General features: G+C 42.1%; 1 protein-coding gene across 8 annotated transcripts in view; it reads left to right on the top strand.

Annotated features, from left to right (window-relative positions):
• The window catches only part of UBR5 (ubiquitin protein ligase E3 component n-recognin 5), a 1,605,594-nt gene that overhangs the window by 157,130 nt on the left and 1,421,904 nt on the right, over positions 1–26,560 (top strand). For 5 of the 8 annotated variants that reach the window (XM_069220579.1, XM_069220580.1, XM_069220578.1 and 2 more), the window contains one exon: positions 22,872–23,083. In XM_069220579.1, the coding sequence (XP_069076680.1) occupies positions 22,872–23,083 (212 nt within the window). The remainder of the gene's footprint in view (positions 1–22,871; positions 23,084–26,560) is intronic. The other 3 variants (XM_069220582.1, XM_069220581.1, XM_069220585.1) reach the window with 1 other exon arrangement.

Genomic DNA, 26,560 nt, shown 5'->3' with positions numbered 1-26,560 from the left:
CTGAGTTTAATCACAAGTATGTTTTTCGACCCACAGTGGAGGAATTCAACCCACAGTGGGGGAATTGCTTGGAGCCCTTTGTAAATCCCAGTGATGAGTATAGCAGGAGTGAATGGAGTGACGTGGACTAGGAATTAAGCCACGCGCACAGCCATTTGATTTTATCCTGGAATTTGGGAGGTTATACTAAACATTTAAAACGAGAACTGTTTAAAGGAGAGTTTGAAGAGTATGATGTAATGTGTTTCCAGGAAACGTGGCTCTGCGATGAACCGGAACCAGTAGATGGTTTCATGAGGCTTTTTAGGGGAGCTATTCGTCAAGGGTTAGGACGCCCATCAGGGGGACTAATAACTCTAGCCTCTACCAGAATAGCGAAACAGTTCACAGAAATAAAAACTAAATGTCGTTGGCAGGCCAGGTAGATCTCTACAATGCAATAGGAGGTGCTAAACCGCTTTTGATACTCAAATGTTTATATACAACCAGGGACCGTGTTCGATTACAATATACAGTGAGGGCTGTTTGAGGAAGATCTGGAACTATTATGCACTGGTAATGCTGGTTATTTGACTTTAATGCTGGGAGATTTTAATCATAAACTGTTTCTTAACAGCAGTGACAATTTATATAAGGAGCTACTGGTAGCCACACAAATCCCTAGAAGTATCTTTCCTAACGTAGAATGTTCCGCCCGTGATTTGTCCTTAGTAAGAACATTAGGATCCTTAGGCATGTTTTGCCTAAATGGACGTATGAAGAACGATCGTCCGGCTAAAAAGACTTTTCGAACAGGTAATCAGGAATGCCCTATTGACTATGCTTTTGTAAACACCTGGTTCTTTTGAGAAGTGCAAAACTTTGAGTTTGGGCATACAGAGGGCAGCGATCATTGGCCGCTCCAATTAACAATACGTTCAGCCGATAAAACCCAAAAAGAAAGAGAAAAGGCATTGATAGCGCTAATTGAGTATCCCCGTAGGACAACGACCCGACTAACAGAAAGCAGTCTAGAAGTACTTAATAATTTGATAGTAAACTATCCCATTCTTAATATGGAAGAAGATCCAAAAGATCTGTTTAAAGGCTATAATAAAGGCATTGCGTTAATGGTCAATTGCCTAAAAATTAAATTAAAAATGCCACAAGAGGGAAAGAGGAAGGGAGAACCATATAAGATGAATAATAGTAAAATATGGTTTAATCAGGAATGTAGGTCCAGAAAGCAAATAATGCGAAGATTAATAAGGGATTATAAGAAAAGACCCTCCGTTATAGAAGAGAAGCTTCGTCAAGCAAAACAGGATTATAAAAAACTGATAAGACAGAGGAAAAGAGAATATGTTAATAAAAATTGGGATACAATGATGGAGGTGATAAAAACACTGAATATTAGGGGTTTTTGGCAGTTGGTAAGGGAGGGGAAAAGGGTAGGAACTATGCGGTTTTTGGTCGGAGAAGAAAACTGGTATAAATATTTGTCTTGTGTATATATAAAGGTACTGATGATGAAGGTTATGGTATTCCTAGAAAGCTCGGTGAGGTCACGAGATTAGCTTTTGTCCCACAGAAAATAAACTAAACTATTGCAGCACTGAAATTAACTAAAGCAGCAGGCCCAGACAATCTCCCAGCAATAATAATAGAAAAGGATATTGATTGGTGGACAAAATTCTTCTATGTTACTGTAAAGAAATGGCTCCCTGTTGCAGTTACCCCCCACTTTTTGCCTGATACTGATGCTGACTTGACTGAGAAGTGTGCTGGGACCCTGCTAACCAGGCCCCAGCACCAGTGTTCTTTCACCTAAAATGTACCATTGTTTCCACAATTGGCACAACCCTGGCACCTAGGTAAGTCCCTTGTAACTGGTACCCCTGGTACCAAGGGCCCTGATGCCAGGGAAGGTCTCTAAGGGCTGCAGCATGTCCTATGCCACCCTAGGGACCCCTCACTCAGCACAGACACACTGCTTGCCAGCTTGTGTGTGCTGATGGGGAGAAAATGACTAAGTCGACATGGCACTCCCCTCAGGGTGCCATGCCAATCTCCCACTGCTTGTGGCATAGGTAAGTCACCCCTCTAGTAGGCCTTACAGCCCTAAGGCAGGGTGCACTATACCACAGGTGAGGGCATATGTGCATGAGCACTATGCCCCTACAGTGTCTAAGCAAAACCTTAGACATTGTAAGTGCAGGGTAGCCATAAGAGTATATGGGCTGGGAGTCTGTCAAAAACGAACTCCACAGCTCCATAATGGCTACACTGAATACTGGGAAGTTTAGTATCCAACTTCTCAGAATAATAAACCCACACTGATGCCAGTGTTGGATTTATTAAAAAATGCACACAGAGGGCATCTTGGAGATGCCCCCTGTATTTTACCCAATTGTTCAGTGTAGGCTGACTGGTTCCAGCAGCCTGCCACAACCGAGACATGTTGCTGGCCCCATGGGAAGAGTGCCTTTGTCACTCTGAGGCCAGTAACAAAGCCTGCACTGGGTGGAGATGCTAACACTTCCCCCAGGCAGGAGCTGTCACACCTGGCGCGGTGAGCCTCAAAGGCTCACCCCTTTGTGCCAGCACCGCAGGACACTCCAGCTAGTGGAGTTGCCCGCCCCCTCCGGCCCCGGCCCCCACTTTTGGCGGCAAGTCCAGGATAAATAATGAGAATAACAAGGAGTCGTCACTGGCCAGTCAGGACAGCCCCTAAGGTGTCCTGAGCTGAGGAGACTCTGACTTTTAGAAATCCTCCATCTTGTAGAAGGAGGATTCCCCCAATAGGGATAGGAATGTGACCCCCTCCCCTTGGGAGGAGGCACAAAGAGGGTGTACCCACCCTCAGGGCTAGTAGCCATTGGCTACTAACCCCCCAGACCTAAACACGCCCTTAAATTTAGTATTTAAGGGCTTCCCTGAACCTAAGAATTTAGATTCCTGAACCTACAAGAAGAAGAAGACTGCTGAGCTGAAAAACCCCTGCAGAGGAAGAACAGAAGACACCAACTGCTTTGGCCCCAGACTCAACGGCCTGTCTCCTGCCTTCCAAAGAAAACCTGCTCCAGCAACGCTTTCCAAGGGACCAGCGACCTCTGAATCCTCTGAGGATTGCCCTGCTTCGAGAAAGACAAGAAACTCCTGAGGACAGCGGCCCTGCTCCAAAAGAACTGCAACTTTGTTTCAAGTAGCAGATTTAAAGACCCCTGCAACTCCCTGCAAGAAGCGTGAGACTTGCAACACTGCACCCGGCGACCCCGACTCGTCTGGTGGAGAACCAACACCTCAGGGAGGACCCTCCGGCGACTCCAAGACTGTGAGTAACCCAAGTTGTCCCCCCTGAGCCCCCACAGCGACGCCTGCAGAGGGAAACCCGAGGCTCCCCCTGACCGCGACTGCCTGAACTCCATTTCCCGACGGCTGGAAAAGACCCTGCACCCGCAGCCCCCAGCACCTGAAGGAACGGAACTCCTGTGCAGGAGTGACCCCCAGGAGGCCCTCTCCCTTGCCCAGGTGGTGGCTACCCCGAGGAGCCCCCCCCTTGCCTGCCTGCAACGCTGAAGAGATCCCTTGATCTCTCATAGGAAACTATTGGAAACCCGACGCGTGTTCCCACACTGCACCCGGCCGCCCCCGCGCTGCTGAGGGTGTACTTTTTGTGTGGACTTGTGTCCCCCCCCGGTGCCCTACAAAACCCCCCTGGTCTGCCCTCCGAAGACGCGGGTACTTACCTGCTGGCAGACTGGAACCGGGGCACCCCCTTCTCTCCATTATAGCCTATGTGTTTTGGGCACCTCTTTGACCTCTGCACCTGACCGGCCCTGAGCTGCTGGTGTGGTGACTTTGGGGTTGCTCTGAACCCCCAACGGTGGGCTACCTTGGACCAAGAACTGAAACCTGTAAGTGACTTACTTACCTGTGAAACCTAACAATACTTTACCTCCCCCAGGAACTGTGAAAATTGCACTAAGTGTCCACTTTTAAAACCGCTTATTGTGTTTTATGTAAAAAGTATACATGCTAATGTAATGATTCAAAGTTCCTAAAGTACTTACCTGCAATACCTTTCAAATGAGATATTACATGTAGAATTTGAACCTGTGGTTCTTAAAATAAACTAAGAAAAGATATTTTTCTATAACAAAACCTATTGGCTGGATTTGTCTCTGAGTGTGTGTTCCTCATTTATTGCCTGTGTGTATGTACAACAAATGCTTAACACTACTCCTTTGATAAGCCTACTGCTCGACCACACTACCACAAAATAGAGCATTAGTATTATCTCTTTTTGCCACTATCTTACCTCTACGGGGAACCCTTGGACTCTGTGCATACTATTCCTTACTTTGAAATAGTGCATACAGAGCCAACTTCCTACAGTTACGTTTTGTAAAATCCTTGATTATGGGCGTTTTCCAGAGAATTGGAAGGGTGCCATGATAAGACCGATTTACAAAAACGAGGATCCAACTCAACCAAAAAAATATCGGCTGATAAGTTTATTAGACGTAGGTGAAAATGTGTTGACAAAGCTGTTGCTGGGGTTAATCAAAGAATGGGCAGATGATAAAGATTTGATACCAGTAGAGCAAGGTGGTTTCAAGGAAGGGCATTCAACAATCGACCACTGCTTTAGTCTGTGGGCCTTAGCAAAAAAAATCAGTTGAAATGCGAGGAAGGTTATTTTGCTGTTTCGTTGATTTTCGTGCTGCATTTGATTTGGTAGACAGGAAAGTTCTATGGGATATGCTAAAACAGGGATTGATTTGGACATATTATTTCTTCTTCAGGGCCTGCATTCACAAAATTGGGCCCAAATAATCTTCGATATGAGTGGCTCACTTTCAAAAAGGATCCCCGTAAAGAATGATCTCCATCAAGGTTTTGTGTTGGCCCCAATATTATTCTCATTATTCCTGTCAGATCTGCCAGGGTTGTTACGGAAGGTTAATGGTCTAAGCCCAAATATGGATGGTGTGCATGTTTCCTGCCTGTTATATGCTGACGATTTAGTGATAATGGATATGACAGAATTAGGGCTACAAATGAAATTAGAGGTATTTTATGCCTACTGTCAAAGGAAAAAAATGGTAGTAAATATGGAGAAAACGAAAATGTCTATAGGGAAAGAGAAAAGCGCATTCAATTACATTCTGGGGGAGAAAAAATAGAGAAGGTAAAAGAGTATAAATATTTGGGCATATGGTTCAACTCACATTTAAGATGGAAAGCTCATACTGAAGCCCTAAAAAATAAAGCCTTATCTTCAGTCTGGGGATTAAAACAATTCAATAGTAAATTTGGAGGTCCTTTTCTCCAGCTGGTTATCTCTGCCTTTAATGCTATGGTACGCCCACAATTTCAACATGGGGTGGAAGTTTTAACTTTCTCTGGGAAACTAAATTGGGACACAGAAGAAAGTATCTGCGTAAAGCGCATGCTCTCACTGCCCTCCTAGAGTATGCTACAAGCTATAAGAACAGAATGTCAAATGGCGGCGTGGACTTATCTGGGCCTACAAGCTGCACTGAAGTTCTGGTTAGGTATAACTGATGAAGGGATCTGTAAGATCGCGAGATTCTGTAAAAAAAGAAATAACAATAAGTGAGTTACATTGGGCATTACAAGTGAGAGGGCGGTTAAAAAAGATCTGCGTCCTCTTAGGTTTACCCGATAACCAATGGTGTGGTGCGCAAATTTCGAAACTTAATCTAAGAATAATAGTGAAGGAAAGAGCAAGAGAATTAGACCTGAAGTACTAAGAAAGTAAAATATCAACTCAGGCTATTTTAGTCGGATGGAGGAATCTGGAAACGTTTCCGTATGTAGAGGCTCTACCTAATCCAGGATTAAGAAATTTAGTGTTTCAGTTCCGAATTGGGCTAAACCCAGGCTATATGGATCCCAAAATAAAAGCTTTTCTTAAGGATAGCCAGGACCTATGTACATGTGGCTTACAACAGAAATATACCATGCAACACTTACTTTTGGATTGCCAATGGTTCTTAGGAGTGCGCAAGAAGTTTTTAAAACCTATTTTAAGGAATATAATATTACTAATCAGGACCAAGCGCTTAGGTTACTTATTGATATGAGATTATTAAATGTAACCTATGCACTGGGCCTATTTTTAAATGATTTAAGAAGGGAAATATCCAGACTTACAGTGTTTGATATAAGGTAGGAAATAATGCGGAATGTAGAGTTTTAAATATTATAATTGATTATTATTATATTACATTTGTTGATGGTATTTTAGAAAAGTTTGCCACGTTGGGGGGGAAGGCAAGAAATAAAATGTAGAGCACTTTATATTGAAAATAGCACTTCATGAGAAAGTAAGGAATGGAGCCCGTTCAGAACTGTATATGGGATAAATTGGCTGGCATATTGCACTTTATGAAACTGTAAGAACTTGAATTATGTGTAAAGTAAAAGGAAAGAAGAGCTCTAAAGCTCATAATCGATTATCCTAAAATTACATTGGTTGATGGTACTGTAGAAAATCTTGCCACGCTATAACAAGGCATGAAATAAAACGCAGAGCACTCTATATTGGAAATTGCACTTTATGAGATCATAAGGACCAGAGTCTAATCAGAACTGTATGTGGGATAATCTAGTTGGCATTTTGCACTTTAAGAAATTGTAAGAACTTGTATTTTAATCTAATGAATTATGTAACCGGAGTTGGTTAATAAGAATTAATATGATCTAAGAACTGTGTATGTTAATGTAATAGAATAGTTTTAAATTAACTTGTATATTTTATTGTTTTTATACTTTTAAGGCTTATGCCAAATAAAAGAATTTTTGAATTGACAAGTATGTTTTTATTTATCCAGGCAGACGCTCACACCCCTGTTTAGGCATATAATCAATGCTCACTGCATAAAGGTTACTCCTGTAGGTTGACAGTCACATTACTAAAGGTTTCTAAGTATGACATGTTTTTTCAAACATGTTTGGAACACAGTGCATGGCATGTGTGTGCAGAGATGGCAATGCCTGAATTTGACATCACAATCTGCTACCATTTAACTCATATTATGTCTCACTTTAATCATCACAGGTGATCACTCAGAATGATAAAGAAATCTAAGTTACGAATTTGACACACCAGTATCTCATGTCGTAGCGCACATTTGGTCACCAATCGGGAATCTAATGGTCCTGAAGAAAGCCATATTGACCCTGTTGGCACTTGACTGAATGGCTGAAACATGTAGACCAAGGATGTGGGATATCATCTCTATTTCACATCACATCCACTTTCGTTTTTAACCTCACCTTAGGTTCCCATTACTGTAATTGCCTTGAGTGATGGGTACCCTTGAGGTTATTTTTGTTTCATTGATGCCTGCAAAGCCCCAACGAAAAATCCCTGTTCTGTAGTCGAGGCATTATAGATACACTAGGTGTCTCAGGTAGGCACCGTATGAGGAAGCATGCAACTAACTAATGTTAGTGGATGTGGGTTCTCTTAAAAACATAATGGGTTTCCCTACTCCTATGAGTGAGGGACATCGCAACATGTTTTGAACTTTGGTAGCAGGCTCGTTTTTATTCATTGTTGTATTTTATAAGGGACGTAAAGTGAGACTTATGTCTTCTCGCTCTATTCTTTTGTTATTCTCTTGTGGAGAAAACTCCATTCCAGTTCTGCCTAAAATGTCACCACAAATTTGCGCACGAAGAACAACACCCAGTCTACAGCCTTTACCTGTGGAACATCGAAGTGGGACTGCAACGCCATCACGGTGCTCACGGCGAAGATACTGAGGGTGAGAGAGAGGAAGAGATGATCACATCTTCCTATGCAGGGACAAGGAACAGCTTCCATCCCTGAGACACCTGGGTGTGTTAAGCCACAAGGAGAAACCTTTTGCGAAAGAAAGCCAGAAAGTAAGAGACACTAAAAAAAAGGGCTGAGTCCCACAAATCAGACTCAAGGGCATGTAGTAGTGAAACACTCGCCAAACGAAGGCAGACACCGAGACAACTCTTCGGTACCTCAAAATGGACACTGCTGGAGAGAATATGTGAAAAGATCAAGTTGTGGAAAGGCAGCTCAATGTTGAAACAGGAGAGCACAGAAGCTTGACGGATACCTCGGTGAAGGACTCTTTGATGCCAAAGAAAGGTCGGCGGAAATGGAAAGGAAAAACAGGCACTTCAAAGCTGAAATGGCCGCCTTACTTCAAAAAGGAAATACTTCAACAGATTATCCTTAAAGCGTTTTTGAATACCACCAAAAACTAAGACACTGAATGATGGGGCCAGAAGGTCACAAAAAAAATTCAAACCTCCTTTGACACCAGAACCTCTTGAGGAAGCAGAGGAACTCTTCTAAGAAGAGGAGCATAACTAGAGGGCATGTTTCAGGGCTAAGGGGAATCAGAGTACACGGAGTAGTAGGACCTTGAGATGGGCTACCCAGAAGAAGGGGTAGACACCTATTCGTCGAGGCCTTTGCTTCTGGATGACATTTGAATGGATAATCAAGGTACCAAAAAGCCAGCAGATAAGTATGGATTGCAACTGGAGGAAGAGAAACTGCAGTCTTGTTTCATGCTGGTGACACACCTGCCATCACAAGCCGGGAAGCATTTCCTGCCAATGCTTCCAAGTATATTAGACCAATGAAGGGAGGCTTTCAAACAACCCGCCACTTGTAGAGCCATGACTCAAGGGGCGGAAAAGAAGTATAAGCAGTAATTCAAGGATCCAGCATAAATCAAGGGTACAGTGCTGTCTGATTTGATCATTACCTTGACAACACAGAGGGTCAAAATCCCATCAACATCGGGGCCATCTCCTGACAAGGTGAACAAAAGGATGGACCTCATGGGTAGAAAGCTAGAGTTGCATTGTATCATTCCAGTGGTGCATCGCAAACTCAAAAGACCTCCTAAACAGACATGCCTACCAGCACTGGGAGGAAGTGGATGAGCTTATGAAGCACCTGCCAAAGCAGTACAAGAGAGCTTCATACCTGGCAGAAGAAGGGCAAAATGTTGCTAACACGTGTATAAAATCAGCATTGGAAGCGGCAGACACCTCAAGCTATCAGATAATGGGCATCACCCAGTGTCGCCTCTCATGGTTGAGAATATCAGGATTCAAGCCAGTGGTATAGGCTGACATTCTTAATACCCCATTAGATTGGAAAAAGTTGTTTGGGAGCCCAGTTGATGACACCTTGAACCAGCTAAAAAAAAAAGACAACGAAATAGCAAAGTCTAGGGGTGCATTGCAGTTTAGAGGAGTTATAAGATGAAGAGCAGCACCATCATGCAGGCCTGCAGGGAGATGATTCTTCCAAGCAGGAACATCTTACCAGGCATTTCAGGGAAGCAGTCAAACATTGGCACTTCAACGGCACTGGCAATACAAGCAGCAAGGACAATAGCCCTTTCGAGGAAGAACACTGGTAAGGGGACTGCCTCACGTGGGAGGCACAACCCCCACCAGCAAGCGACTTCCAGAAAACTCCCAGCCTCTCACACACACCAGCCAGAGGCACAATAAAAATGTCCTTCTTGAGTGGAGGAAGAGAATGTCAGACAAATACATTTTTAATGTCATAGAATATGAATATTGCATAAAAGGTTATCTCCAGCAAGCGGACCAAAAAAAGGTATATTGAAGGAAAGAAACATCATGTCCACTCAAGGAGGTAGAGGAATTGCTGGAACAGTAGAACTGAGATCAAGAATGGAAATTACTCAAAATATTTCGTAATTCCAAAGCTAGACGGATCTCTACGCCCAATTCTAGACCTCAAATTCATACACAAGTTTACAATGAGACAAAGATTCAGGATGACAACTTAGTAGGAAGTCATTCTACAATTGCCAAAAGGTGATTACATGACAACTGTAGATCTAAAAGATGCATACTTGCACATCCCAATAAATGTAAAGTACCAAAGGTTCTGGAGATTTGTGGTAAACAAGCCTCACTACCAGTTCACAGTGCTGGCATTCAGGATAAAATCAGCGCCAAGGGTCTTCAGAGTGTCTAGCAGCAGTAGGAGGGCATCTAAGAAGACAAGGCATTCATGTCTAGCCATACCTGGACAACTGGTTAGTAAGAGCAAACTCCCACAACAAATACAAAGAGCATGTACAGCAGAAATTGAGGACACTATTCACATTGGGTTGCCAATTAACATAGAGAAGTCATCACAAACACCAGAACAAAGAAACAATGTTTTTGGGAGCAAGGGACAACTCAATCCAGGAGAAAGTATATCCCAGCGAAAGTAGAATACAATCACTGTTTCTGAAAAATCACCTTCACCAAAAGGGGCAGGTTCTGACAGTGAGGACTGTGGGGAAAGTGTTAGGGAAGATTTTTCATGCATCCCTTTGATTCCATATGTGAGGTTGCACATAAGACCAATTCAGGAATGGCTACAGAGCCAATGGTCACAAGCCACAGGGAGGTGGGAGGATCTAGTGGTTGTCTCTCAAAACTACAGCAGGAAATGAAGTGGTGGAACAAATCACATAACACAAGGGTGGACATTTACACACCCAACTCCAACAGTAAGTATTACAACTGATGCTTCTCATATGGGCTGGGGAGCGCACATGAACACACTCAAAGTACAAGGAGTCGGGAAGAACTGGAGACTCTATAGCCTATCAATATCCTGGAATTAAAGAAAATGTTCCTCTGTTTAAAAGCCTCTCAGGAAGAGCATCGGGTAAGACAGTATTGGTCCAAACAGACAATACAGCTACACTGTTTTACATCAACAAGCAAAAGGGGGAGGGAGTCAATTCTTTGCTCTCTTGAAGCTAGCACAATAAATCTGGAGGTGGGCAATACAGAGGAAAATAGAGATAACAAGTGTTCATCTACCAGGCAAGGACAATGTGAAAGTGAACAGGCTGAGCAGAAAATCATCAACCTCTCATGAATGGAAACTCAGAGTATTCGAAAACACCTTTAGGAGGTGGGGAACTCCTAAAATAGACCTATTTGCAATCCCAAAGAATGCAAGATGCCTTGCTTGATAGGCTGGTCAGGAGAAGCAGGATGACTTTAATACTAATTGCCTCAGTGTCAAAAACATGGTTTTCATAAAAATGGCATAAGGTAACATTCTAAAACTGTGGAAGAAGTAAAGGTGCTACACCCAGAACCGGAGTTGTTGAGCCTGGCAGCCCGGTTCCTTAAGACTTTGAATTCGGTCTTCTAAAATTACCAGAAAACATAATGGATGTTCTTGTAGAAACAAGAAAACCAACAACAAGGAAGTGCTACATTGGTAAATGGAAACAGTACTCCTTATGGTGCCTTAAAAGGGGCTTGTTAAGGAAAAACACTAAGAACAGAGGGGGGGGGGGGTAAAATATTTAACATACCTACTAGACTACAAGCTAGAATATGCATCTTTCAAAGTACAGTAGTGGCCACACAATAAGAATCTTCTTCACAGCTCCGGTAATAAAACAGTTTCTAGAGGGAGCAAAGGGAATCTCACCACCAAGGAAAATACCTGCTCCCACTTGGAATCTAAATGTGGTACTGACTCAGTTAATGAAGGCACCATTTGAGCCTTTACTCAGGGCCACATTAAAGATGCTCACTCTAAAGAATCATTCCTGGTGACCATGACTTCTCTTCCTAGAGTGAGTGAAATGTGAGGACTGACGGTTCATGAATCATCTGAAGATGACGATCAAAGGTGGGAGCTTACGGAGGGGAGCATACAACCTCACCGGAACACCAAATGTGGGATCCGTCTATGCCCCCCAAAAAACAAAAAGCGTAGAAAAGTTGGAGAATTTTGGACCTAACCACTAGATGGCTGAATAATGCACAGCATGTGAAACCAGCAAATTCTTTAAGCTACTAAACTACACCTAAAGATAAGAAACTTTTCATTTCTAACTGCTCCCATTGATTAGGAGAGTCAGACCAAGATGGAGGCTAGGAATTGGATGGAAAGGGTTACAAAGGTAGTCTTTGAATCCAGAGCACCCCTTTTTTTGCCAAAATTAAACTTCTATGAATTGAAGCACAACAAGGAGGTAATAGAAGTAATCAAGTGTTTAATTTGTAAACAATTCGTGCCAGAGCTGATATCACTCCATAGGAGTGCACTCCTGCTGGCACTGCCAACAGCACTGTTGCTGAATGCCTGTATCAGCATTATCTGTGTGTTTGATTATTCATTTTTAAATAAACATTACACTGATAAATTCAGTGTAAGAATAGACTCACAGCACCACTGTGTCATGTAATCCCATAATAGGTGCTGGTGTTTAGAAATAAGTGCGAGTGCCGATCACTGGAACAGACCGGCACAAAATAAGTACTGCATACCTAGATGGAAAGAGTTGGTGGATGCAGATTCATATTGATTTATGGGAATGAGTATCACCTGCATAATTCATGCAGCTGAGCCCAAACGATCCAACTAATTTTGTCAGAGTATCAATATGGATATTACACTGTATAGAGCTCAGCACCAAACCCTGAGAAACTTCCTGATGCAGTACTAAGATGTAAGGAGGAAGGCACATATCCTGACACTTATGCTTTACATAGGTGTTGCTCAACAAGTGAGCTGATCTGCTAGTGCTGGTGTCTGAAATTCTGGACAGATGAATAGAATGCGACACTGTCGAAGACCAACAGCAAATCAAGTAGCACTAGGGCCACCTGATATCCTTGTCCGCCAACAGACACAGTTCCTCCAGGACTGACAGAGCTGTGTCTGTGCTGTGTTCGGGTCTGAACCCAGACTGTACAGTCACAAGAATCGGGTTTTGTTTAAGAAAAACAAAGATTATCTTCACATGCTTCTCCAATAGTTTTATAGCAAAAAGGAGTAGAGCGATTGTCCTAAACGTGATAAGGGAAGAATTAGCCACATTAGGTTTTTTAATAGGGGTAAAGTAAGTGTTTTGCCCAGTTTGACTGAACTTAGATGTTCGCTAAACAGCTGTTGCAGACCACCAGCAAAGGGGTATATAAGTTTAGACTTAGTTGCTTTTTACAAATTAGGTGGCATCAGATCCAGAGGCAAGCCTGTTGAAGTAGACTAGGCAATGGAGTTTAATTGTTCCAGATTAAGTGGTGCAAAATGATCCGAGCTTGGACCTGTAGATCAAACTCTGGTCACAGCAACCCCATTGGGAAAGCATGGTAGAATATTGCAATTTTCGGCCAAGCCTCCATTGAAAGACCAAGATTGAGGTACACTGTGAACCTGTAGTGGGAGATTGACTAATGCATTCTCACCTGACAGTGGATTCTGTGTCTGAGATACTAATGAATTACAGATAGTAACAATATTTTTCCTGGAAGAAGTTAGAGATGTTCTCTGCTAGTACCTGTGAAAGCTCAACAGCTGCTGAAGCATATTTCAGTGGTCATCAGTGGTGTAAAGAGTTTGTTAAAATAATTTTCAGCTGCTAGGATCTTTCTAGTGTAATATTCAGCTTTAGCTGTGACTACCTTGCATTTATAACGATTTAAAGGCGGAAGTGGAGTAGTCAGGATGCCAGATTATTTAATATCTCTTACAGCCATTCCTGGCCTCCTTCAGGGAGGGGATATGCCATGGGGCCATAGGCCTAACTCATGTAGTGCTAACCTTTTTTAGGGCATATTGCAGGCAACAGGTTTCACAAAGAGATACAATAAAATCTGTGTACAGTCGCAATACAGTATTGATGGATTATTTAATCATTTAAAAGGAATTAAAAAAGCAACACATAAGGGGCACTCAAAATGTGAGATGACTCTTTCCAGCAGAGTTATTTAACATCAGTATGTACACAAGTGATAAATAATGTGAGTTGAATATAAATTTGTGCCAATGTCTATTACCCAAACTCAGACGTAGAGAGCTGACATGATATAATACAGTAATAAGTCAGATTAAGCCAGTACATATACAGAAAAGAAATTGCCAATCAGAACATGAGTTATGGTACAACTGTCCATGTTTCGATACCTAGAGGCAGTGCCCATTGGATCATCATCATTAGGACTCAACCATAGTTCATGAGGGTCAGGATATATGTATTTGGTCGCCAAATCACTGCAGATCAAAAGATAGAAGCAGCCAATAACATTTGGGCGTATTGATTTAATGAGTCGGACCTACATTCTCCTGGATGTCCCCTTCCCACGCCTGTGAGCAATGATTTTCCCATACTGGTGTCAGGAACTTCATTCATTTAATGATTTTTGTTACAATACGATGCATGGTTATTGACTGCAGCCCAGTCTGTTTCCTGCTGTTAATATTTCTTTGTGGCCTTTAATTTACGTGTTACAGACCGTTCTCATTGGGTGTCTTATTGGCTGCTTCTTTCTTCTGATCTGCAGTGGTTTGGCGACCAAATACATATATCTTGACTCTTATCCTTCTGGACGTGGGTGCAAGAGCATCCTGTAATGGAATATTTGTTGATGAATGTCATAGGGCTACAAAAGCTTGTCTGTCCCAGTTAATATATTTGAACTATTGGTCCTGGTCACCAGGCATTTGTGATGCAAAGTTAAGGTTCGAAATATCGTCACCTACATGTAGGGTCTCAAGATCAGCAACATTTTCTCCCAAATAAAACCTTATTCCATTAACAAAAATGTTAACCCTGTTATGAAATATAAGCCTAGAAAAGAGTAACTTGAAAATGTGAGATTTGTACAAGTACGCTTTCTTCCGTTGACTTATTCCTCTTTGTAGAGCTTTAAAAAAAAAAAAAAAAAAAAAATTGCCACTTAATTTGACAGTGTTCATTTGCCTCTTGCTAAGCTACTTGACAGTTTAAAGGAAGATAGTGTGAATAATATTTGTTGGTTGTCCTACTAAGTTTTAGGTGTCGACTTTTTAAACTTATTTAGCTGTTGTATCTGGTAATAATGCTGGCGGTTTTGAAAGTTATTTGCCCTCAAGATACTCCCTACTTTCTTGAACATGTCTTCTCTTTTTCAGTTATGTATTTATTTATTCTTTCTTACTGTTAGTTTGTTGCTATGGTGTTATCATTTGCGTTTCTGATCAGGTAAATCCAAATTAATATGCAATCTTCTAAAAAAAGGCTGCTAGTTTTATCGTTTTCACTTAACAAGGTAACAGGATGTTGGATAAAAAGGTCAGAGCCCATATCTAGAAAGGCTGTCATGCTTTTTAACTCTTGCTCACAGTTGATTACTTACTATACAGGGACTGCAGCTGCATGTTGCATTGTACAGCTTTGTTTATCTTTTGAGAACCTTATTCGTCAGCCTTTTCTCACTGCATGTAGTCATTGTTATCAGATGTTCAGTTGAAAGCCGCCTTCTGAATGTAGGCTATTTCTACCATTGAGCAAAAAGAACAGGTGATGGGCTTAATGCTGAACAATACAAACATTCACCCCCAGTCACAAAGATCTGGGTTTAATCCATTGTTTTTTTGCCCACCACGCCACCCCAGTTTGGACCCAGCAGTATGCAAATCAGTCTTGACCCTGTTCCCCATGGGAACAGTGCAGCCCGAATTGCCAAGCCAGGCCCTCCCTAGCAGCCAGGCTAGCTTGAATCCAGTGGTGCAGTGAGCACGGGACCCAGGTCTGGGCGTACCCTTACCACTTAGGGTGACAAAAACAAAAAGAGCAAATGATGGACAGATTGTTGAACAATGCAAACATTCACCCCCAGTCACAAAGATCTGGTTTTAATCCATTGTTTTTTTGCCCACCACGCCACCCCAGTTTGGACATAGCCATATGCAAATCAGCCTTGACCCTGTTCCCCATGGGAACAGTCCAACCAGAACTGCCAAGCCAGGTCCTCTCTGGACCGGAAACAAACATCCTGGGACCGGTTTCAGGGCATCACCCTTTATCAGCCAGGCTAGCTTGAATCCAGTGGTGCAGTGAGCACGGGACCCAGGCCTGGGCATACACTTCCCACTTAGGATGATAAAAGCAAAAAGAACAGATCATGGACGGAAGGCTGAACAATGCAAACATTCACCCCCGTCATCCATTTTTTTTTTTGTTTTTAAATTTTTTTTTTTATAACCCATCACGCCACCCCAGTTTGGACTTAGTCATACGAAAATAAGTCTTGACGGGTCAAGACTGATTTGCGTATGACTGAGTCCAAACTGGAATGGCATGGGTAGCAGATAAACCATGGATTTAGGCCCAGATATCTTTACTGGGGGGTGAATGTTTGACATTGATGAGCATTCAGTCCATCACTTGTGTTTTTTTTTTGGTGCTTTTTTTGGGGGGGGGGAGTTGTGCCCCAAGTGGAATGGGTATGCCCAGACGTGGGTCTTGTGCTCCCCATGCCATTGGATTCAAGCTAACCTGGCTGAGGAGGGGTGATACCCTAAAACAGTTTGCAGGATGCTTGTTTCCAGTCCAGAGAAGACCTGACTTGGCAGTTCAGGCTGGACTAATCCCATGGGGAACAGGGTCAAGATGGATTTGCATCTGGCAAACTGGAATGGCATGGGTAGCAAACAAAAATAACCTGATGGATTTAGGCCCAGATATCTGTACTGGGGGTTGAATGATTGACATTGATCAGCATTTCCATCCATCACTTGTTATTTTTTTTCTTCCAATTGTTGCCCTTAGTGGGACGGGTATGCACAGACGTGGGTACCGTGCTACCCATGCCATTGAATTCAAGCTAACCTGGCTGAGGAGGGGTGACACCCTCTTCTGCACGGATGGGAAATCGGTCCAGTCCCTGCTGGAAGCATGCAAGGACTTTGGCAAAGCATCAGGAGCAAAGATCAATGTGGACAAATCACAGGTAAAGCTCTTCGGCCGCTGGGACCTATGTAACAAGCCTCTCCCTTTCCCCATTGAGGCAGGCAGAAAGTCAAGCAGAAACTGGGCTTTTGAGCTTGACGCCTGAGCATTGAAGGAAAGGCTCTGGTGCTCAGAAATGATGCACTGCCCGTGCTGCAGTATGTGACACAGGCCTGGCCACTCCTGGCCAACGTAGCACGGGCTGTGAACAGCATGGTTTTCCACTTTGGCACTCAAAGATGGACAGGGTGAAAAGGACAGTCATGCACAAGAAGCATTGCAAGGGAGGGAAGGCAGTCCCTGGCATCCCGACAATCCTCAGAGCCTTCTTTGTGTGTGGCTGCGTCCGAATAACCCTGCTGAACGAGAACAAGGACCACTCAGCTTACAGGGTCTTCCACTTCTTCCTGCTCCCAGTATGGAGAAGACTGGGGTGGGAGAATGCAACAATGTTCAACTCGGACCTCCCCTGGTACTACAAGGAGATTTAGAAGTTTGTGGTGGAATTTGGGCTGAACTGTCACAACAAGCCTATGGAAGCCCAGGACAATCCACAGACTAATCAGGTCCAGGGACACCACAGAACCAGTGAGCGACCTGCCACCCGCTACAGCAACAAGGGTGTGGGAAAATGTATCCTCCCCATCCCTGACCAACAGACACAAAGACATTTGCATGGATGGCCGTGAAAGGGGGACTGCCAGTCCGGTCATTCCTGCAAAGCAGGGGCCTGTGCCCACACAGAGAATGCCCAAGGTGATGCCCCGCAGAGGAAACTACATACCATCTGTTCTGTGCCTGCACTTTTGCCCATGGACTGCGGGGAGCCTTAAAACAAGAAATGGAAGCACACATCCCATACCCAAACATCACTCACTACTCTGTGCTGTATTGGCTGTTTCCAAAGACACACTCAGTGGAGGCTATCCAAGGATGCTGAAGAATCCTCTGCTGCGTAAAGGACATCTTCTTGTATGCCAGGACCCGACTGGTGACCAACGGGGAGGTGGTGAGCAGGGAAGCGTGCCGCAGAATGGTACACAACCTGCTGAGAGATTACACAGACAAGGACAACAAGGAGCGTGAGAAGGAGGAAGAACTGTAAACCCTAACCCATCTTTCCACTGAACTCCCAACACTGCCCTAAGAAACCAAACCCCGTTTACTACTACTTTCACATGTAAACTGACTGTATTGCTGAAGTATGATTTGAAACAAAGTTGAAGTGGACTGCCCTTCCTAAGGGAAGAGGTGCTACTCTTTAAAAACCTATGTATCGCCTACTTAAGCACTTAATAAAAGGTTTTTGAAACTTAAAAGAAAAAAAAGAAAAACTGGTTGCAGGATGCTTGTTTCCAGTCCAGGGAAGACCTGGCCTGGCAGTTTGGGCTGGACTGTTCGCATGGGGAACAGGGTCAAGACTGGTTTGTATATGGCTGGGTCCAAACTGGAGTGGCATGGGCAGCAAAAAACACGATGGATTTAGGCCCAGATCTCCGTACGGGGAGTGAATGTTTGACATGGATCAGCATCCCATCCATCACTTGTTCGTTTTGCAATTTCTACCATTGAGAGCAATAATTTACCTTTGGATTATTTTACTGATCTATTTTAGCTAGCAAGCAAGAAATTCAGGACAGTTGTTGATCTGCCTCCCGTAGGAGTTTCATTGTGGGAGCTTGTTGACTGAAATATCTATACATTTGCTGCTCTGAAAGGGAAGGTCCAGGGTCACAACTGTAGTGTGAATGGAGGACTCTGCATTTTACCAAAGGTTTTAGTTTCACTGACAGTTATTTACTTTCTTAATTTATTTTTCTGTACTAAATCCAAAATCCATTCAATGTTTACAAACAGTCATTGTTAGTTTTCAGACATAATTAGAAGGAAAAACTTGGAAGATAGAGAGGAAATTGTCAGTAAAGCCAGCTGCTAGAAGGTGTGCCTTCAAGGTAGCGCAAGATGTTTCCTTCAAGGAAGCGCAGAATATTTACTTTAAGTAGGGCTAGCGTAAACTGTGGTGAGATGTAAATTCCATAGTTAAGGGAACACTGATGGTCTAGTTTTGGATCTGAAATTGGGGCAGACGAAGGTGAGGTGACCACTACAGCGTGAGAGCCTGGTTGATTAAAAAAAGATGTGTCATGGTTATTAGTGTCCACAAATGGGGAAAACCATGGGCGAATTGAAAACTAAAAAGAGCAAATGGTATTAAGTTGGAAATGGAAAGCAGAAGGTGATGCACTAAACAGATTAAAGGGCATAAGAATTTGACTGGAGGTTAGAGGTTTCAGTATGAGCAGAGGAAGTCTGCGTAAGAACAGTAGTCAAGGTAAACATACATGTGTGACAGTAGGAAAGATGGCAAGTTTATTTTACAGATACTGTAGAGTTGATTGTGACTTGTGAGAGTGCAGAAATCCATAAGGAAATATATAGGGGAAAGGGTCTAGAATCAAGTAGTCTGTGTGCAGAAAATGATGTGTGAGCAGAGATCAAGAAACTGTAAAATAGCCTAACATACAACGTTTGGAGGCCAAATAGATGGGGATCAGTTTTAATTAAGGTGTGGACATTAAGTCTGATCTGTGACAAAAGGATTGGAGAAAAGGTCAGTACGCTGTAACAGGTAAAGGATAGAGTGGTGTATGCTTGAAAGGAATTTTGTTGAGAAACGCCTTGAGAAACACTAGTGAAAAGGTAGAGATGGGGGAGAGCAACTAGACCAGGGAACCACTTCGGAGTGAATAAATATGTAGAGGAAAAAATAGGACCAAAAGAATCTTGGAAAATTAGAAATGTTATTACCCTTTAAGATATTATTTAGAACAGCGATCGGATAGAGAACCTATCATTATCTTAATGTATTTTGGAAGATAACTTTTAATTTTTATTTTGCGCATACTAGCATCCAGTACAGTTTAATGAGAATTGTCTGCAGTACCTATAGAGCTATTGCCAAAGGTAATGATTTCAGGTTGAAGTGATACTTGTCGAATTTTAAATTCCTTTAATCTTGTTCCAATGCTATGTGAAAAACTGATTTTGGATGACATGATCTGTTATGAAAGGTTAGGTGTACCCCAGGCACGTCTCATTTTAATCTGTTTAATGATTACTTTTTAACAGGGCCACTGGAATTATACGTCAGGGGAGGACCAAACTGTCAGGTTTGATTAAGTCATGCAGGAATGAAGGGCAAATTAAGCAGCTAGGAAAGGCAAAGAAGAATATTATGTGATCTAAGACAACTTGTGCAACTCATTCTGTAGCAGTATGTAGCTATTTTGACATTTTTAAGCGGTGATTGGAAATGAGATTCCAGTGCTATTAAAACACGTAGGTTTCTTAAATCATTTTTCAGCAGATCTATTCAGATTGCTATTGCCCACCAGTTAATAATTCGGTGTTGTAGAGGCCCAACACCCCCATTTTATTAATCTTGCCCGTTCGTTTTTACAGTCAGACTGTGTAAAACCTACTATGCAGAAATCAAGTATACATGCACTTCATATTTTCTTTGCTTCCCAGTTTTGTTCTAAAACATGTCTTCAATTTCATTTTTGCCATGAGGCCACGATGTGGGCCCTCTGAAAGAATAGTGTAGTATGTTTGCATTAATAATACATTTGTCTCACAAGGGAACATTTGAGCATTCAGTATGTTAGATATAAAAATAAAAAAAAGGGGGCAGAATTTTCATAATTGCTCTGACATGTGAGTGCCTTCTTGAAGTAACTGTTGCTCTGTGTACAGGGCCTGAAAATATGCCTAAATACGTAAACCGAGCAGTTTGTCGACAAAGAAGACATCTTTCTGTCCACCTTGTTTGGGTAACATTTAAGTAAACTCTTCCTAAGTCAATTGTTTATATTATATTATCTGGGCAATACTGGTACATGGTTGACAGATTACTTTTTTGTCTGGTAATCTGCTAATTATGCAGTAGACTGTTCACTATGAAATATGTGTGGCCAGCATATATTTGCTTGGTAACAGTCCTGTTTGTCTACTCCCTTTCTTAAATGTGGTAGACAGTAAATAACTTTTTATCGAAAGTTTGCTGTGCAAGCATTTACCCAACATACGCATGCAGGCAGATATAGATGCATACTTTAGGTCAGATGAAGAACCCCCAAAGCCCATTTTGTCTTTTCATTAGGACACCTGCGTCGCATACCCCTCATGCATGGTATCCAACTTCTTATTTTATGGCTGCTTATCGTTGGCCAAGCTTAATACATTAGCTTTGTCGCTATGCTTGGAAACCTGAAAATAAATGTCTAGAGTTGGCTTAAAATAAAATACTAAGAGTTGTTATGGGGGGTCACTTGCTCTTGTTACAATGGAACCATTCACCTAATAAACTTTGTAAATAATTGCATGGTTACTATCCAGTTTTGCATATTAAGGTATATTTTCCACACATACCCTGACAGATCAGAGCTTCACAGATAACAGGGAAGAATACAGTATTAGGTTTAATTATTTATTTTTCTGAAAGGCAGTTCAGTTATTGGTGTAGATCATGAAAAGACGTGTTGAGTTTTTCAAAAAGACTGCAAGTTATGACGAATCAAAGTTCCTTCTGCTAGGCCTGAATCATTGTATTTGAGATTGTGCTGCCGCTTTCAGTGTTCTGTTAAATAGAATGAACTTCTTAGTGTCCCTGGCGTTTCCTGATCTGTGCTGTTTGTTTAGGTCGATGGGGAATCTGAGATGGATAGCTTTCTGTGAATTGCAGGAGCTTGTAAAAGCCTTGAGAAACTGTGATGAGACTTTTTTGCTTGTTTGAAGCGTCAGGCAATTGTATTGAATGTAGTTGCATTTTGAGCTGTGATTACACTTCTCTACACGAGCTAGTGTTTTAGTGATGTTAATATAGGAATCCCAAACCCTAAACTAGAGATCTAAATTCTTGTGAAGGAATTGTGAAAAGCAACTGAAAGCTCATGTTTGCTTCGTTGAAGCGCCTTTGTTCATTCAGGCTGCTCTCCGGATGTGATGTTATTTTGAACATAATTATCAGATTTAGAAGTATCATTGTTAAATCAAAGTACTAGACAGGAATTAGAAGCTGTGAAATTTCTGTCTGGTAAAGTACTTATGCTGAACGGGCCATTCTGAACATAAGGCTCTAGTGTATCATATTATCAGAGAAATCCATAGTTGGGTAGATTAATCTAGCTTTAAACCTTTAAAAAATAAATGGTTTGTCTATATTGTATTGAAGTCAAATCATTTGAGATATTGTATCTTGTTAATGTATTTTATAACCATTTTGGGTGCGCTGCAAATGTACATGATAAACGTCTATAATTACATTGAATCACTTCTTATTCCTCTTCGAGGTTTTTATAAACAGAACTTTACCTCAGTTTGTAACTCTTCGTTTCCATATGGGTCTGAAGCTCGGAGAGCTAGTGTGATTATTTCATTTTTAATTGTATCTTCAAGAGTCCTCACAGGAATTATCTCTTCCGACTATAAAGTAAGGCAATCAAATGCATTTATTTATTTTTATTATTAAATTAGTTTCCTATGGGCACCAAAGATTTGTACTCGGGTACACGTTTCATTTGATCTGAAACAAGTGTATTGCTTAACTGAGTTCTTTTTATTAATTAAATATTCTTAAGATAAAATGTTTGATATGTTTAACCTGACCTCTCTAATAAAAACTCTTGACTTATTTAAAGCAGACTAGTTGGGAAAGTAGTTTCTATTAATAATTGGCAAAGCAATAGCAGTTTTTGCTGTGTGCAAAATTAAAATCAGCTGTTAAACTGCGTAAGGGCACAAGAATAATTAAATGCCACTTTCACGCTCAAACAGCTAGAAACACCTCTAATGCGTTTTGCTAAAAGTAATTTTTCCACTTACTAATGCTCATTTTCAGTCCTTAAAATGCATTGGCACATAGAATTGAAACAGTTGGCTCTTAAATGTTGAGTGAGCGTTTTTTTGTACAAAGAGCATTTTGCTTAACATGCGAGTAGATTTAATTGCTGCTGGTTGCTTCGTTAAGGGTCTTTACTAGAGAGTGGCTTACTTTTATCCCACTGGTGTGACCCAATTGCATACCAGTTCTCCTTCTTCCCTTAGAGAGAGACTCTGAGCTCTTGCGTGAACGAGAGTCTGTTCTACGCTTACGTGAGCGAAGGTGGCTTGACGGAGCGTCATTCGATAATGAAAGAGGTTCTACAAGCAAAGAAGGGGAGCCAAACATGGATAAGAAAACTGTTCCCATCCAGAGCCCGGTGTCCTTGGGAGAAGAACTGCAGTGGTGGCCTGAAAAGGTATGTACTCATGCATTTATTGATGGTGTACCAAAATACCCTTAAGGGTATTTTATTTATTAGCAAAACAGTACGACATTTTAACCAATTTATTCTATATTATGCTAATCTGTGGAGCACTGAAGTGCTTACCTACATGGGTAGCAAACTGTGCCATGTGGGGTGTGTATTTGGAATGATGTTTTTTTTTGTTTTGTGATCCTTTGTTGAAAGTATTTCAGTGCTGTATATGAGGACAAAATAAAACAGTGCTTTGGGATGTGGCATTGAGCGATTGCCAGTGGCTGAGGTTAATTCAAGTATTCCATCCATCACCTTGTTTTTACATTTACCGCCCTAAGTTCACTGTGTTTGGAAGGGCATGCCGAGGACAGTCCATAAATAGGCCATCTCCAGATTGTTTTTTCTTTGTAAAAAGATTTGCTAGGGTCTGGCCAAGAAGTTGCCTCCGGAAGTCCTCTGGGCTCATTTCATCTGAGCCAAAGCTGCTAGCTGCTGTGTGTATGTCTGTAGTTCCCGTTTTGGACATTTGCCAGACTGAGAATTGGGTGTTTGTTCACACATTCACAAATGACTACTGCCTGGGTAGCCAAGTCCCGAAAGAATGAAACTTTGTCCATTCAGTCCTGCAGGATTACTTATCCTGAGCCTTCCCACAAACCACCACCTGGAGAGGGGATACTGCTGCGCTATCTATTCACAAGGTTAGACGCATCTATCAGAAGAACAAGGTACTTACCTTCGGCAAGGCACTTTCTTGGTGATACTAAATCTAACTGTATTTCTTACAAGATCCTCTCTCCTCTGTGCAGTAGGCTCCTTTGGTCTATGCTAAAAAGATTCCAGTTCGAGATCTGCACACTGGCACAATCTAATTACTAAGGCTCCTTGTCTGATGGTGCAGACAGATATCCTCTATTCTACCGTGCAACAGACCCTTCGAAGAGCTGCACAACACCACTTACCAGTAGGCGAGTAAATTGCTAAGAAAAACGTCTGGTGTCTGGGAAATTCACAAGGTGATGAATCTGCAGTTAGATTGAGTATCCACCACAGCGTCACCAAAGATAAGTAACTTAGTTATTTGGGCTAAGCAACTATGTGGTAAGACCTTGCCTGGACGCTACAGACTGAATCTGCAGAGCTATTGGCTAATGTCATGCTGAGATGGCACACTTAGATGTGTTTAACTGGGTTTTCTGGAGGCATTCAAGTGTTTGTAACACCAAGCCCTTTGACTGCTCCAGGCTGTTTGGACTATTTCGATGTTTTAACAATTCATAGATCATTGATGCCAACTAAGCAATTTCCCTACCAACATAGAAAATTGCGAGGCTGTTCTAGTGGGCTAGCGTATGGGCAACAGCAGGCCTGTTAACCTATCCTGCTTCAACCAGTCCAGTTCTTATAAGGCTGCTGACGTGGCTCCAGCAGAAACAATTCAACCAGCAGGAACAGAAATCCTCAAATTCTTCCACCCATGATGCAGCTGCCATTAGGCAGCTTTAGTTTCCCCTCTCAGGCTCGTGCTTTGCCACTTGAAGACAGAATACCTTATGTCCTTCCCAGCTATGGTTCAATCATATCAGACACTTGGGTCTTACGGTTTGTTAAAAAGGACTGTGCCCTGCCTTTCCTTCCCATCCCACCCCACTTTCCTCCATAGGAGTCTCTTTCAGTTGCTCTCTCTAATTCTGCTGCAGGAAGCTAGCCTTTGCTTGTCCATGGATGCAATCAAATGTGTGCTGTACTCTAGGAAGGGAGGAGGATACTAATTTGGTTAATTCCTCTGGAAAGCCCCTGGCATATGTTAGATCTCTATTGTATCAGAAGGAGAAATAATGGAGGCTGGACTGAGTCCCATGCTTGCCTCTACTATAATCTCAACACACTAAGTGCGTGGTACCCAAAGTTGTTAGAACAGGTTCTTCACTTACTGTTAATCTTGCTTTTTAAGAATTTCTTGGCAACCCAAAAATTTGAATGAGGTGGGCTCACTCACATAATGTGACATGCTTCATCATTGCCCACCCTGGTAAAATAGTACTGCCATGGCGGACTTTACCTCAAGCGGGGATATTTTTAGAGTTCTTTGATATTACTCTTACTGGATGTTGAAATCAGATGATTGACAAAAAATATCTCCGGGTGAACCACAAAGCATCCTTTTTTTTATTAAGGTGCTAACCTGGATATGGCTAAAATCATACCATAAAGGATGTCAATGGTTATTATGTCCCAAGCATACCTCTATTCACCATGATTCAAGGAAGGACAAAAATTAAGATGAGGTGTGAATTTACCTCTCTTTCTTTAAAATTCAAGCAGTACTACCCGCTGGGCATAAAAATGGGAAGATAGATAATTTATTCAAAAGGAAACTAACTCTTTCTCAACGCCTGTTAATTCTGTATCCCATCATTCAGAGTTTAGAGCACTATTATTTATACATATAATTAGAATAGGGGCAATGAGAAACACACTGATGTACAGGAAAAATGTGACAGTCACTTTAAAAAGCACACACGTACATTTACCACATTAAGGTGATCAGCAGTTACCTATGACTAGAGGACCCTTTGCCCCATGGTCTGTTCAGGGTGGGAGTCACTTGCAGTCACACACTGGGAACAAGGTAATAGTCAACTAGAATAGCAGTTTATGTATAGACCCCTGTATTAGAGAAACTCCACCCTGAACAGACCATGAGGCAAAGGGACCCGACTCACCTTGGTCACAGGTAGGGAAATGAAGCTAGAAAGTATTTATATATAGTTAAAAAAATGACCTCTTACGTAAACAGCTGACAAATGATGGCAAGCAAAGCCACTATAATAGTCAAAAAACGAGTGCCGTCTTAACACAGTTCAATGTTCGTTAAGTGTTTCAGTAGCAATGTAGTCTGCTGATTTTACATGTAGGTACTTAATCCAGACTATATCAGAAATGCTGCATAGTTGAACAATATAGAACTAAAGTCATCTGACTATAGTGCAGGTGTTGGATATATTAATGTGCCGAAGTGCTCAAATGGAATTGGTGTAAAAATTCATATCTGAGCATCACATGTCATTATACTTCAGAATAGAATTATCTGAAGTACCAAACACTTTAGGTAAAAACAAAAGGACATTATCCAGTGGCATTGTAAAAAAGATATTCCAGCCAACCATTACAGTGACCTCAACACAAAATAGTGCACAAAGCCCAAGCTGGCTAAATTCAATTACTCCAAAGGGGGGGAGGGGGATCCTAGGGGACCCTCAGCAGTGTGGAGAGACAGAAGCAGAGGATGCAGTCCCCAAAGGCAACTCACAAGCAGCAGGCACAGGAGTCACAGTGAGGCCCACTCAGCACACCTGGAAGAGAGTCCCACGTTGCTGGAGCAGCAGGGAAGAGTGCTGTAGGCCGGGGCCACACGGAGCCTGAAGATCCCTGGGAGTCCCTCTAAGGAGCCCCCAGAGTGCATGGAATCAT

This window comes from Pleurodeles waltl, chromosome 2_2 (assembly GCF_031143425.1).
Source record: "Pleurodeles waltl isolate 20211129_DDA chromosome 2_2, aPleWal1.hap1.20221129, whole genome shotgun sequence".
Taxonomy (NCBI): domain Eukaryota; kingdom Metazoa; phylum Chordata; class Amphibia; order Caudata; family Salamandridae; genus Pleurodeles; species Pleurodeles waltl.
This window is presented reverse-complemented; position numbering and strand designations above follow the sequence as displayed.